General features: G+C 37.2%; 2 protein-coding genes across 6 annotated transcripts in view; one reads left to right on the plus strand and one right to left on the minus strand.

Moving 5' to 3' along the window:
• The window catches only part of thoc1 (THO complex 1), a 57,608-nt gene extending 50,571 nt beyond the window's left edge, over positions 1-7,037 (plus strand). For 2 of the 5 annotated variants that reach the window (XM_048529100.2, XM_048529101.2), the window contains exon 21: positions 5,816-7,037. In XM_048529100.2, coding sequence (XP_048385057.1) covers positions 5,816-6,108 — 293 coding nt within the window. In that variant the 3' untranslated portion in view covers positions 6,109-7,037. Of the gene's footprint in view, positions 1-6; positions 95-5,815 lie in introns of those variants that run through there. The other 3 variants (XM_048529102.2, XM_048529103.2, XM_048529104.2) reach the window with 3 other exon arrangements.
• A 3,783-nt stretch (positions 7,038-10,820) lies between these two features.
• The window catches only part of usp14 (ubiquitin specific peptidase 14 (tRNA-guanine transglycosylase)), a 59,430-nt gene continuing 55,220 nt past the window's right edge, over positions 10,821-15,030 (minus strand). The window contains exon 16 of the mRNA XM_048529749.1: positions 10,821-11,230. Coding sequence (XP_048385706.1) covers positions 11,079-11,230 — 152 coding nt within the window. The 3' untranslated portion in view covers positions 10,821-11,078. The remainder of the gene's footprint in view (positions 11,231-15,030) is intronic.

Raw genomic sequence — 15,030 nt, forward strand, 5'->3', positions numbered from 1 at the left:
TATTAGAATTACAGTACCAAGAAACGGAGTTGAATAAAGGGACACCGTTTTATACAGCATGAGACGAAGATGCTGATTGGTTGGCCTGTCATTGGTATGGATATACAGCAAGAACAGTTAACTGTCAGTCTTAATTCTCAGACTGGGCAGGTACATTCTGATTGGTCATGGTGTTGCTGCAGGATGCAGCAGAGATTGGCTGTCTTGAAGGCCCCCTTTTATTTAAAGGTGCAGGGCATGTACAAATCCTTTTGCCTGCATGATACAGGTTTCTGTCCGTTATAGCTTTAGCATGTATTAGTGTATCACACTGTGAGTCAGCTCATGACCTTAAGTTAGTTTCCTGTGTAATCTTTAGCGCAGTGTGAATTATTGAAAAAATGATTTCCAATAGCAGAATCACATGTTGGATATACTTTTCTGAGACTTGTAAGCATGTGTTGGTTGAGTATGCTGCCCACTGCAAATGGTCAACAGGACGTGTTATTTGGTAAGGTCTGCCTGTCATACTTGTCGTATTGGAACTCTTTTTTTCACCGTATTCATCTGTGTGGCAAATAACCATCCTTTTGGCTTAATGGCAGCATCCTGTTAGTGGAGAAAACCACTCTTACAATTATTGCATAGTAGGAGTGAGAGATGGCTCACGTTAATTGTTGTTGAGATCTTTGATTCATCTTTCCCTTCCAGCATTATCTGAGGTAGACTGGGCATTACTCAGGGCTAAAAGTAGTGGGTGTAAGCACTTTCTTGAGTTAATGTTATATGTGAGTGATGATTTGATCAGGGTGTCAGTATTCGTGCAGGATAGTTTTGAGATGCCCTGCGGCAGTTGCGTGCGGATCGTTAAGATCTATTCATGATGTTGCCAATTACATTGACGTGATAATGCATGGAACTGTAGCAATCCCAATGTGCATGCTGACCAGTAAATGTAGGTTTTTGGAAGGTAGTAGTTTAGAACCTATTGTGAGAAATCTGAACTGATACATTGAAGAAGGCGAACCTATTTGATTGCTCCATTTCAATGGTAAATTTGAGTGCAGAACGGATTTTCTCAAGCTGTTTTTAAAAAAAATTCTTTGCTGCAGCTGTAGATTCAAGTAACACAAATGTGTTATCTATACATTAGAAATAAGCAAGGGATAAGGGGTTAGTGGTCTTTCCATGGAAGATGTGCTTCTCGTTATAACCAACAAAGATATTAGCAAAGATTTGGCCTTCTGTTTGGGGATATACAGAATCATTGAAACAACTCAACTGCTCAAATTGCTACGGTTGAGTTAGATAAACATAGATTCAGACACAAGTGGCATATCTAGATTGCCAAAATACAGTGACAGGCCGAATGTCAATGGCTTCTTTGAGTGCTGTGTTCACAAATAAGATAGCAATATTGAAAGACCAATCAGAATATACGTGCCTGATCTGAGAATTAAGATTGACATGTAATGTTAAACAATCAGCAACATCTTGTTCGAGTCTGTTTCTTACATCATTCGGATGAGTGCAAGACAAAAAGGTTCAAATACTTACCTCCTTTTAGCGATTATTATAACCATCAATATAACCGTCAAGAGTGAATTTCCCTGGGTAACCTTCTACCAGGATCACAGATTGGTGTTTTATGAAAAAAAATGTGAGGATCAGAGACTAAGTACATGATTGAAAGCTTGTTTGAAGATATGGGTTTTGGAGGGGTACCTCAGTTGTGCTGCGCTTTTGTGTCTAGGGTTAGAGAAGGAATTTCAAATAGTGCTGAGACAGCTGAAGGTTTTGTCACCAGTGGGGAGATGAAATTAGAGCAGAATTGTGGCAAAGACATTGCAAAAATAGATAGTAGATTTTGAAGTTCAACTTAGAGGAATAGGATGCCAATGGTATGTTCTGTCAGAGTAAGTAATAAGGGAATGGAGTTTCTGGCTGGAACTGGAGACATTGGGGATTTGATGTTAGTGATATGGAACAGGGAAATTTGTGACATTTCTGAGGGCATGCTACTTATTTCCTTGCGCAGCAGCAGTTGATTGAAACAAGCAGTTTTGGTACAGCTGGAGTTCCTCATTATCAATACATTTGGGAAAGCTGACCCCTGTGTATGATGCTGCTGAAAAGATGTATAAAATGAAGAGGTGGTGTTAAGATGGATGTGGAAGTGATTATATGCTGTAGGAGAAGAATGCCATTGCTGAAAATGTACTCGCTGTTTTCAGGTAAGAAGGAATGGCACCATATCAGGCAAATGCATGGATCTCGCTGAGAGCATGGTGAAGCAAACGGAGGACTGAGGAGGACGGCAGCCCAAACACACTCAAATGTGCAGAAACAAAATAATGTTTCATGATCATTGAAGATATAATCTGTAATTTTGTTTAACCCAAAACTTCCATCTAGATTCAAAGACTTATTTAAGATGTGGAACACACTGGAAGGCAACAATGTGAGAACCGTGGAAAGGAAGAGGCAGTCTGAGATTGTGTGGTAGTTGTGAAAAAAGTTTGGATTGAGTTGGATTTTTTGGGAAGTGCAAGTAATTTGGGTTTTACAGAGGAGAGTGCCTGAGGAAATCATCTCATTGATATATGCTGACATGGGAAATAACAAGTTTTGAGTTGATGGGGAAAAGAGGGTTGGTTTGGCAGTGATAAACTTGGTGAGTACGTATGACAGAATCAGAAAGAAACTGGTTTGATATCAACAGCAGAGACGATAGTTCCATGCATTCTGTCCAAGATTGAGATCTGTCTTGAGATTGGAGTGTGGACAACAGTAGGAACGCGGAAGGAGGCAACTAATCTGAGGATGCAGAATAATTGATTCTGAACTTGGCGGTTTTGGCTATAGGATTTGTCAGTGTTAAATTTCTATCTGTTTAACGACTGAGCTAATAATGAGTTGGATTATCATAAATTTGCGCGCTTCTAACTACAAAAAGGAAAACGGCATTACATCCAGGTGAGACAGGGCTAGGAAACTCATTTATTGAGGATGTCAGTGGCAGCAAAATATAGCAATGAAAGGGAATGCAAAGGCAAGAAAACTTAGTTAATATGTATTGGCATCAGTCTTGAGTTACTGATAGCATTCTCCATCTTGAGGTCAAACCCAGTTCAGGTCTTAAATATGTAATTGAAGCTGACATTTCACTGTAGGGTTGAGGGAGTGGTCCACTGTTGGAAGTGACACTTTCTTGATGGAATCTTAAATCATGGCCCCACCTGGCCAAGTGGATGCTAAAGATCCCAAGACACTAAACAAAATGCAGGCAAGTTTCCTTGGTGTCCTCGTGAATAATTTATCCTTTAGTCACCATCACAAATATTAATCTGGTGCCTTATGTGTTTGGTGGGCCTTGTATACACATTGGCTGCTGTATTTCCCCATAGTGCAACATATTACTACATTTTATTGGTTATGAAGTATTTGGGACATTCTGAAGTTACATAAGGTGCTATTTTAATGCAAATTCACTTTTACTTGGAGAGGGAGAAGAATTTTTATCCTGACTGGATGGTGATTTTGTAGGTTGTAGGGAATTTTCAGGGTGTTCAAAAAGGAGGTGGTCAGTAGCCAAGGTCTAAATACAGAGAGGTTATGAAAGCTGATGAGAATGTGCTGTCTTGCTGCTAGTTCTTGTCTTATTATCCTCAGCTTGATATTCACACCAGCTCATGGCTTTTACCATGGCTAACCTTTGTTATATCTACTGATAGAGAAAAGCCTTTTAGTCAAATTAAGAGTCATAGATGTAAGAAACATTCAATTGCTGAGATGCAGTTATAGATGTAATATTAGAATAATTCATAACTGTGTTAATCCCTTTAGTGAATCTTTTTATTATGTTAATATGTACCACTTCAGTTATGAAATACATAAGGACAGTGGACTGACTGCCATCCTGGCTACCACCTCACTATCTATTATTTTGCAGATGCTGAAAATCCAGTGAAAATAGAAAATGCTAGAGATACTCAGCAGTTCAGGCAGCGTTTGTACAGAGACAAATGATTAACTTGTCAGACCACTGATCTTTCATCAGATTTTCTATTTTTATGTAAGATTCAGTGTTGTCTGATGTGCTACCATGTTACATATCACAGCTTCAACTTGTGTTGCTAGTGAATTATAGCACATGATTTAGTTTTTGAGTTTCCATTCCAGCAACACCGGCTGACAGGAAGTGTTTAACGAAAAAAAGGAGCCTGGGCGACTCATGTCGTACATTTTAGCAATAAATTTTAAAGGAGTATTAGGGCAGACCAAGCTTGTTGCCACAAGTTCTGCTTCTAGTTTTGATTGTGGTATGATATTAAACTGCTTTTGACTTAATTCAAAACTATTCACTAAACAAATTCTTTCTGAAATCAAATCAAGAATTGTGCACACTGTAAATATGAAGCAAAAGCAAAAATTGCTGGGTAAACTCAGCAGGTTTAGCATCATTTGTGGAGACAAAGCAGAGTTAACATTTTGGGTTCAGTGACCCTTCAGAACTATTAATAACTAGGAAAAGGTGGTATATATGCTGAAGACAGGGGATAGGAGGGTATAGGAGTAAGCAATAGGTGGAGATGGAGCCCAGTAGGAAAGAGAGAAAGCTGATAATCGAAACCATAGTGGGTGAAATGGATTGGCTGTGCACATGTTTTCTTTCTCCCTGGCTTGCCATTATCCATCCCTTTGTTTGTCTGTCTCTACCTCTGGGTTCTGTCTGTAGTTATTGCTTCCAACTAATCCCCCAAAATTTTCAGCAACAAATACCACCTTTCCCTAGTTGTCAGTTCTGACTCAAAACATTAACTCTACTTTCTATCTCCATAGAACTGTCAAACATGCTGAGTTTATCCAGCAATTTCTGGTTTTGTTTTAGATATCCTTTAAGCTTGAGTATGCATTTGCACAGTGTATCAAATTTCTGATTGGTCCAAGAGGTGTTAGAATTGCCAAATTGTGATCTAAAACTAGCATCTTATAGCTGTGCTTACCTCTTCTTATTTTAGTGTGAAGGGAAAATTAACAAATAGAAGTTTTACCCTTAAAACTTGAAGCTGGACGGAATAAAGCTCAGGCATTTCATACTGAGTACAATTTAAAAGTACTTCATCAATTGTAAAGGGCTTTAGAATATTAAAGGGCAAACTTTATGTAAATCATTCCAATAAAGTGTGACCAACAAGCTCATTTTCATTTTATTCTGTCATGAAATGATCAATTATTGGATTTGCATTAATTGCCAAAAGCACAGAGGGTGTCTAATGTTTAGAATAAAGGCAAATTCGCAAAGGAAAGTAGACTAACAAAAAAGATTCAGAGTAACCATTCTTCCACAGTTGGCAAAGCTTCTCTAAGTGTGTCCAGACAATTTTTTTATACAGAAGTACGAAAAGTAATTCTAGTTGTAGAACATTACCAGAAACAAAAACAGAAATTGCTGGGAAAACTCAGCAGTTCTGGCAGCATCTGTGGAGAGAAAGCAGAGTGAATGTTTCCAGTTTAGTGAGTCTTCCGAATTAATAGTAGCTAGGAAAAGGTTATTATATATACCAAAGATAGGTTGGGGGAATGTGCGGAGGAGTAACCAGTAGGTGGAGAGGGACCCCACAGAGAGAGAGAAAAATGGTTTGTCAAACAAAGGAATAGGTAAAGGCAACAACAAAGTATTTATTTTAATGTAGTTTTCTTTTGAAGTCTACAATTATTCAGAACTAACCAGTAGATGTTTTTTTCATAAACAATGTTCAGCATTTGATAAATGCTTTGTTTGTTGATGTGAATTATTAAACTTACATTTAATATTTTTTTCTTATTGTTTTAGGCCCTGATATGCAGACTAAGCTTGTAACAGGTGAACAGATAGACATACTCGCTAGCAAGCTTGGAGAACAGTGGAAAGTATTGGCACCACACTTTGAAATGAAGGAGTCTGACATCCGTGGAATTGAATCCGATAGTGAGGATGTGAAGATGCGTGCTAAACTGCTGTTGGTTGCATGGCATGATCGGGAGGGACTGCAAGCTACAGTAGAGAATTTTTTGTCTGCACTGATTGATGCTGGTTTAACTGAACTTGCAGAAATCCTGACTAATGAAGCTGATAGTCTAAGCTAATCAATTATTTGGGACAAAAAAAAGTGTACAAATTGACCAAGTTATTTTTATTTACTGCCCTATTTTAAAAGAAGGTGGTTAATTTTTATGAATTCATTTATTTGATATTGGGATATATTAGTTTACTGTCCTTCCATCAGCAATTGCTAGCCATTTATTTTAATAAGAGGTTTAAGTTGATGAGAAAAACTTGGCATGGTGTTTATGCTTACAATTGTCGGTCATTTTGATAATGGGATTGCTTTATTAAAGTTCAGAGTAGTTCACTGCCACGTTTTAGTGTAACCTCAATAATTAAATTTGCCAGACATTTGTATTCAGTTTGATTAGTGGGCAGATGTCAATATCAGTGGTTAATACCCTCTAATGGTGAAATAACAGCATGTAAATATGAGTTATTCAATATGCTCGATTATGCATAAATAGGCCAAACAATCTTTGTCAATTTGTGAACTAAAGTTACTTTAAGCCAAACTGCTCCAGTTTAGAAATTTGATTATAAAAGCCATAATTTTTGAATCAATTCAACTTTTAATCTTTACTGTTGAATTTTTCCCTTCTTTATCCTGTCCCAGTTTTCCTTGGGTTTCTATTTACTATTATGAAATACCATCTTATTTTTCTCACATTGGCACCAACTGGTTTGAATTTTTGTATGCCATGCATCATTCCCAACTAAAACATATAATGATCTGATTCTGTTCCATGCATTTACCAAAAAGACCACAAAAGTAGACAGATTATTTTTGTTATTTTATAGTTTCATTGTGACATAGAGACATGTATTTTAGTGTTCTGCATGGCATCACAACTAAGATGGAGAATTTCATTGTCTGAGGATTGCAAACATGTTGGGTCAGCACACTGACAAACAACTTCTATTCATTTTTGGATTACGTGTGATTGTTTAATAAATGATTCCAATCAAATCTATGTTTTATGTAAGAAAAAATTTATCTGGTTCTGGAAGCATAAATAACACAATGTGGAGTTTGCTCGGAAGTGTTATTTTGCATTTTATTTATTCTGAGTTCCAGATTCAGTTACTACTTTTGTGGGAAGTTCTTTCTCTCTAATAGCTGACCTGTGTCTTGATTTATTTTGTCTACACTGCTTCGTTTCCAGGTTTTACCCAATGATTTGCTATTTTGGAAGCCATTGTATACATATTGAAATCATATGCTGGTAAAATGTTTAGCAGTGCAGTGATACATCTCGTATTTGATTGGATTAAAAAAAGATTTTTGTTGACAATTCAAAATTTAAAAATATATATTATTCCAGAAAGCAGGAGACTAATTATTCTTATTGCTTTTTAAAGAAAGCATGTCACAGCTTTAATTGTCCCTGTTCTATGTTAAGAAACAGAAATGAGCAGGCAAGACTGCTGCTCCACATTCAATCAAATCATTGTTAATCCAATGTGGACCCATATCTTCTGATTCTTGCCCAAAATCTCATAGTCTTGGTCTTGAATATGTCATCAATTTTAGTTTTACGGCCATTGACAGCAATAAACTGCAGACAGGTTAGTTTTATCATTTGGTTTTGTTTTGGGAAATTAATGGTGTGAACAAGCATGGTCGTTTACTGTTAGGCTGACAGTTTCATCTATGCAGTGACCAGAAAACAAAATTAAATAATGCACTAAAGTTTTGGAATATATTTATTATTTTCAGCATGCTTTAGAAATATTACTTTGTTTATATTTTCTGATCCATTCTATACTTGTGTAAATTTCATGTTATAATATTAATTATATCTGTATGAATGCTTCAGCTGTTACATCAAGTAGAAGATCATGACTCTTGTCATCTGTTACAGCCCCCAAACAGCTCCTGCTGTTTTGTGTTTATCCCAGGCATGACACCTTTCAACTCCCTTTCTCAGACACATTTCCTTTGTTTTCTTTCTCCACTTATCATACTTGGCATTTCAACTTGGAGCCATGCTGTCTTCATACTGCTGAAAAGTTCATATGTTGCTGAAGCTTTCCAGAAGAACAAATGCCATAATCTTGAGCTTCAAATGAAATTGACAATTCATACTGTAAGAGAGAAATTGCTGATTGTTTAGCATATTGACTTAGCTCAGGCATTGTCATGAAGAAAGCAACAATAATTTTATGGGTATCTCTGGTTAGGCCAGCATTTACTGCCCATTTCCCAGAGGTGGATCTGGAGTCATATGTAAGAATAACAGTTTCTTACCCGAGAAGACATTAGTAAACGGGATAGGCTTTTCCTGATAAAAGTCTAATAGCATAAAATTATTTTTATTGTCTTAGTAGAGGAGGGCACAAAACATTCCACAAATTTTGGGGAGCACAAGGTCTAGTGAGTAGGAGGAACTGAAGGCAAACAAACAGCATTAGTAGGGGAATGACAAGAATGAAAGCTGACATCTGAAGAATGTCCAGCAGTCTCTATCCCAGGTTACTTAAAGTAGTAGCCTGGAATTCATGGATGCAGGGGTGGTCATCTTTCAAGATTCTATAGACTCTAGAGCAATTCCTAATGAATTTGAGAATGAGCCCACTCTTGGAAAAAGTGGAGACAAATGGAATGACACCTGTTAACCTGGCATCAGTAGTATGGAAAATGCTCGAGTCCATTATCAGAAACCACTGGGCAAAAACAGGCCATGTCATCTGCCTTTATAAAGCATCCCCCCAGTCCCAGGTCCCAGCACCTCTCTTTTCCCCACCCCCATCCATCTAACCTGCATGAAGATTTCTTTTCCACAGTCTGTGAAAGGATATTCTGGCTGTGAAGGGACTGCAGTGACTTTACCAGACAGATTCCTGGGATGGCAGGACTGCCATGTGAAAAAAAAAGTAGTTTAGTTAGGACTATATTCACTGGAGATTTAGAAGAATGAGGGAGGATCTCAAAGACTTAAATTCTAACAGGATTAGACAGGGTAAAGGCAGGAACATGGTTTTCCATGAGCAGGCAATCCAAAACCAGAGGTGGTCACCGTCTAGGGAAATAGGTAAGCTATTTTGGACCGAAATTAAGAAAGTTTCTTCACCTTAACAGTGGTAAGTCTGTGGAATTCTCTGCCAAAGTGCCAAAACATTTTTTTTAAAAAATCAAGGAAGACAGACATTAAGTCTTGGAGTTAAAAGGATCAAACTGAATGGGGAGAAAGCAGGAACAGGAATTGATAGCCATTGCATGAGAAAGCAAGTTCAAAGGGCTGAAGAGCTTATTCCTGCTTTTAATTTCTTAGTTTCTATGTAGTTTGTAAGGAAGCTGACCCAGCTCATTGTCTACACTGGTAAGTAGTAAGCTGCACGTAAATGTATAAAAGGTAGATGCCAACTGATTCTCCCTTCCAAAAAAAAGCAAAGTTAATAATTTAGTAATTAGCCATTTTATAATTGTCACAAACTCAGCATTTTGGTAGAAGTCAATTTCAAGTTGTCCGTTATCAAAAACCCTACACTTGAGTTTTGAGTTTCAAATTTGATTTATTTCAATAATTTTTGTTCATAAAGTTATCACACACAACATGAAGATAAATCCCAAAGGAACTGGTATTTTCTTCCATTATATTTATAGTATGACTATCTAAAACGTAGAACAAGGCTATTCTGCCTATCATATCCAAGCTAGTCAAAAAGAATCACCTAACTATTCAAACCACATTTTCCAGCACTTAATCCATAACATTGGATGTTGTGAAAGTCTCATGTTTAAATTTGATTTAGAAACAGACCATGTTGCTGGATAAAAACAACTAAGCCTGATTGCAACTGTAATTGCAGAAGGTTGTAAATCAATTGCATTCCAGTCAAAGCTAACTGAAACTTCAGAAAAGTCATCTGCTTCAAGGTAACTGTGGAAATCACAGTCAAGCTCCGATATGCTAAAATTACAAAGAGTACTTGAAAGATTTCAGAAAAGAATACAAGGATGTTGCCAAGGTTGGAGGGTTTGAGCTAATTGGCTGGGGCTATTTTTCGTGGAGCATTAGAGGCCGAAGGGTGACCTTAATGGTTTATAAAATCAGAAATAGCCAAGGTCTTTTCCGCAGAGAAGGCAAGTCCAAAACTAGAGGGTATAGGTGTAAGATGAGAGGGGAACGATTTAAAAGGGACCTAAGGGGCAATTTTTTCACTTTCAGAGGGTGCTGCATTTATGGAATCAGCTGCCAGAGGAAACGGTGGAAGCTGGAATAATTGAAATATTTTAAAATGTATCTGGATGGTGAGATGAATAGGAAGGATTTAGAGGGATTTGGGCTAAATGCTGGCAATTAGGGCTACATTAGTTTAAAACATCTGGTCAGCATGGACAAGTCAGACCGAAGGGTCTGTTTCCATGCTGTACAGCTTTGTAAGAAAAAGAAGGAAATGAGTAAATCAAACAGGATCATGCTGTTAAAGGCTTAAGACGAGGAACAATTAAATTCAATCCATTCCCCCAATGTCAGTGTCATTAAACCACTACGGTGTAGTGCTAATTTTCACAAATTACATTATGTAGCACAATCTGGTTTTAAGCAAAATGGTTTTGTCTGAGGCAGCAATATCAAATGGAATATCTGAACTTTGCACAGTTACAATATGAAATTTGTAAAAAGAACTCTAATTATCATAATGTTTTAAAGGAAACCATTTAAGTGTTAACTGATCATGATGCTGTACAAAAGAGAAGCAGACGTGATTGAAACAACATTTAACATAAGAAGGAACAGCACAAAAGTATTATGGATTTTTTTATTATTATTCCAGAGAGAAATGTCAGAATTAAGACTAGATCACATCCACAGGCCATCCCCAACTAACACCCAGTTTGTAAAAGGTGTGGTCGATGACGTGAAGCAGTATCAGAAACACAGCTGAGGCAACACCTTCCTTTTTCAGTTTTACTTAAGGTAAGCTACAAAAAGGGAAGGCATCATAAAACATTAATAGCCATGCAGGATAATGAAAATTAAGCTAGTTATGCTCAATCACGACATCACTGTGGAGCGTCATCTTCAATTATTTCTAGTCTACGAGGGCCATATAGTAGAACATAGGCTATGTGCCAGTCACCTCCACCAGACAACTTCAGAATATCTTCAGGTGCCACAACACTGACTTTATCGTCATCAAATTTGATCCACTCATCTAAAAAATGAATTCAATTAAAAAAAAGTAAAGTAATCTTCACGTTCAAGTATATATGACATATAATCTCTTATTGTGATTTACAACAGGACAATGCATGAAAACTTGTGGCAGTTCTACGCACATCTACTCAGATGGACTAAGTACAGAGATACACAGACAAAGACAAAAATAAGCCTGCCAAAGATCACATGTGGTGTGGAAATATGCTGAATCTTTGTATTGGACACAAACAAAAACAGTATTATCTCTTTAAATAAGCACAAATTTCTCAAGTTACTTAAATTATTTCAGGGCTCTTTTAAGAAAAGGGCAGGAAAGTAATGGGTTTGATATTATGCTCCACTTCCAGCTGTTGTTATGGGGGATATGATACCATCTTACAAGGGAAGAAAAGCCAGTGGAAATGCTGTGCCAGGAGGACATTACGTCCAGCAGCTAACCAAAGCAGGTCCTGAATAAGATCTGGAAGTAACTTGCATGATTTCAGAAAACATGTTAAGTAAAAAAGGTACAAGAATAAATTGTCAAGTTAATTTTGTTAATTGCATACCATTTTGTGGCAGCACATGGAGTTCAGACTGATTCTTTTATACTAAATGCTCATTTTCTAATTTAGAGACAATTTGATTTTTCCGAAGTCAACTCGTTCACTGTCATGTTGAAGGAGTATTTTGTGGATTAGTTATAACATTCCACAAATACTACATGATTCAAACAATATAAAGAATGCATATTTAAGTCCCAATGGCACAATGATTAGTGGATATGGAAAGGAATGCAGATGAGAATCCAAAAATTACCAGGAGCTACTGACTGATTTCAACACCAACCTGGTTGACAGCTCACCCATTTGGATCCAAAAATGACAGATTATCAGCATCTGAATTAGAAGTAGGATTAGGCCATTTGGCTCAAGTCTGCACTGCGATTTAAGATCATGACGACGTCATTGTGCTCTCAATTTTGACTTCCTGTCATCCCCTGTATGCCTTGATTCCCCGTGAGCCACTGGTTTTTATTAAAACTGTTAGGTGAATGTCCCTACCCAAATTGATCTGTAAGGAACAGAATTCCAAAGACTGATGTCCCTGAGAAAAAGTATTCTCCTTGGCACAGACTTAAATGGGAGACCCCTTGAAACTAAGTCTCCTTGCTTTCCAGAAAGGAAGCATTCTTTTAACACCGACCATGCCAATTCCCCATAGGATCCTGTGCATTTCAGCAAGATTACTACTCGGTCTTCTAAACATCGATACATACAGGACAATCCATCCAACCTTTCCTCACAAGATAACCCCTTCATCCCAGGAATCTGTCACGTGAACTTTCTATGAATTAATTTAACTTCTATTACTTCATTTCTTAAGTAACAAATATCAGAACTGTACACACTACACCAGAAGCAGTGTGTCCTGAGCACCATACAATTGTATAATAATATATCTACTATTTTATTCCAAGTAGTAGAGACCTAAGAAGATTTAATGGTCGAAGCACATGGATCATTAAATATAATAGCCGTGCATAAAAATAATCAAAGCAACTAAAGAACTGTTCATCTTTATAGAGGGCTAGATTTTAAAAAGAGAGGAAGCTCTGCTACAGCCACACAAAGCTGTGGTTATACTAAGTCAGGAGCACTGTTTACATTTCAGAGCACCATATTCTGGCCATGCATTGATTTAGTGGAATGCTACTATAGTTTCAAGGGTAAAATCACATAATTTAGACTTCTTTTGTCTGCAGCAATTTGATTTGATTATGACTATTAAGATTGTAATGAACTGACAGGGTAAAGACAGCAAAATATTTTCCATTGATTGGGAAATCTAGGAGCAAAGGACATGACTTTAAAAGCAGAAACAGGCCACACAGGAGAGACATTACGATATACTCCCTAATGCAAAAGTTGGTAGAAAAGTGGAGTACTCTATTTAGTGAAACATATAAGATTCTGAGTGGATTTGATAGGTAGATGTGGAAAGGTTGCTTGCCCTTGAGTGTGTCTCAGGCCAGAGGACAATGGTAAGGGTTCATGTTTAAGACAGAGATAAAGAGAAACAGCTTCTCTCCAAGTGTAGCATATATGTGGAATTCTTTACAGCAGAGGGCTGTTGAGGTTCAATCATTAAATACATTCAAGGTAGGGATAGACATATTTTTAAATCATTAAGGGAATCAAGAGTGATGGGGAAAAGGCAGGAAACTGGAATTGAGGATTATCAGATTAGTCACACCTTGTTCAATGATGGAACAAACTCCATGGGCTGAAAAGTCCACTTCTTCTATATCTTATGGTCAAAAAGGTTGCTAATGCTGGGTCAATTTAGATTCAAATTTTAAATCTGTACACGTTTGCTGTCAAAGTAACTCTAAAAGAGGTATATTTTGGCTTATCAAGAGTATTAAAAAATCTGGAACTGAGCAAGAATTAAGATACAGATTGGTCACGATTTCAGTGCAGTGTTGTTTGACTGAGGAATTTGTTTAAGCACTTTCCTTTTGGGCCGGGGAGAAGCAGCAGAGAGATGGGGATGACAGAAGAAATGTAGCATATGCTTGTTTTTTTTTAAAAAAAGAAAGAGCGCGCTATGGAATGTGAAAACTGCCCTTTAATGATCAGTTCTCTCCTTCCTGAAGATGCCAAATTGCAATCAATCACTTTTGGCTCCGTGAGCAGGGCAGCCATCTAGCATTTGGGTTGTTACTTATTGAACAATAAGTTGTCAAATTGGTAATCTCACTGTGGAAAGTTATAAGGCACAGATCGAGTACCGTGTTAGTTATCTGTCAACTGAAAAGAATATTTTAAGGCAGTGGAAAACTGTCAGCCAGGTTGCAGATAATAGCGTAGTTTTGGACAGAGGGTTCTAGAAGTAACAAACAAGATTACAAACTTAGGTTCTTTCTCAAAAAAAAATTACAGCCCCATATTGTGGAGACAAAATCATCCACTTGTAACTTGATTCTTAAATACTGATGGTATAGAAGCAAAAATAAGCAAAATATAGAAGGTTCCTGTATCAGTTTGCTAACTTGGTGAGTGAACAGTTTTTGAATAATGGGCAATGAACAACTGAGGGCTGTTCAGCAATACACCATAGAGACATATCCATCCCCAAAAGTTTGCAGGATTAAATGCTGATGTTTTCAATGTTACATTTCTGTATTAGGAAAACAACATTTCAGAACAATGTACAGCTTTTACATTTAAAAGTTTTTTTAAAGAAACAAAGCCTTCAGCACCAATTCATTCAAAGCAGGCTTCTTCTCTTGACTGAATATGTAATGAAACCTGTAAATTACAGACACTGAGAAATTTGAAAACGTCATTTCAATTTTTTAAAAAATCATATGATATTTATGAGCATGAAATCATTTGGAACAGTGCTAAAGATCTCCCTTCCATGTACAGCTCTTTCCAATTAATTGTTTTGCAATCTAAATTTCTATTTCACTGGAGTAGAGTGCAAGTTAAAAGTTTTCATTGTCACTGTTTTAATACTGCTGAGTGGAAAACAAAGGTGAAAGTATGATGACAAGTTGGTCTGGTACAGTGAAGGTGTCAAAAGCAAGCCTTGGAATAGATTTAGAACATCCAAGGGAAAAAGGCAAGAGGTCGCATTTTGTAGGAACGAAACTTTAGTTTACTGGTTCAGCAGCAGACTTGCAGAAAAACTTGTGATAAAACAAGCCTATTTTAACACCCTATCAAGCAACAGGCCCACCTATGCCAGTCAACCACATTCAGTCTGCAAATCAATGCTTCTCAAAACAGTCATGGATCCAGAATTCTG

The sequence above is a fragment of the Stegostoma tigrinum genome, chromosome 5, assembly GCF_030684315.1.
Source record: "Stegostoma tigrinum isolate sSteTig4 chromosome 5, sSteTig4.hap1, whole genome shotgun sequence".
NCBI classification, from domain to species: Eukaryota; Metazoa; Chordata; class Chondrichthyes; order Orectolobiformes; family Stegostomatidae; genus Stegostoma; species Stegostoma tigrinum.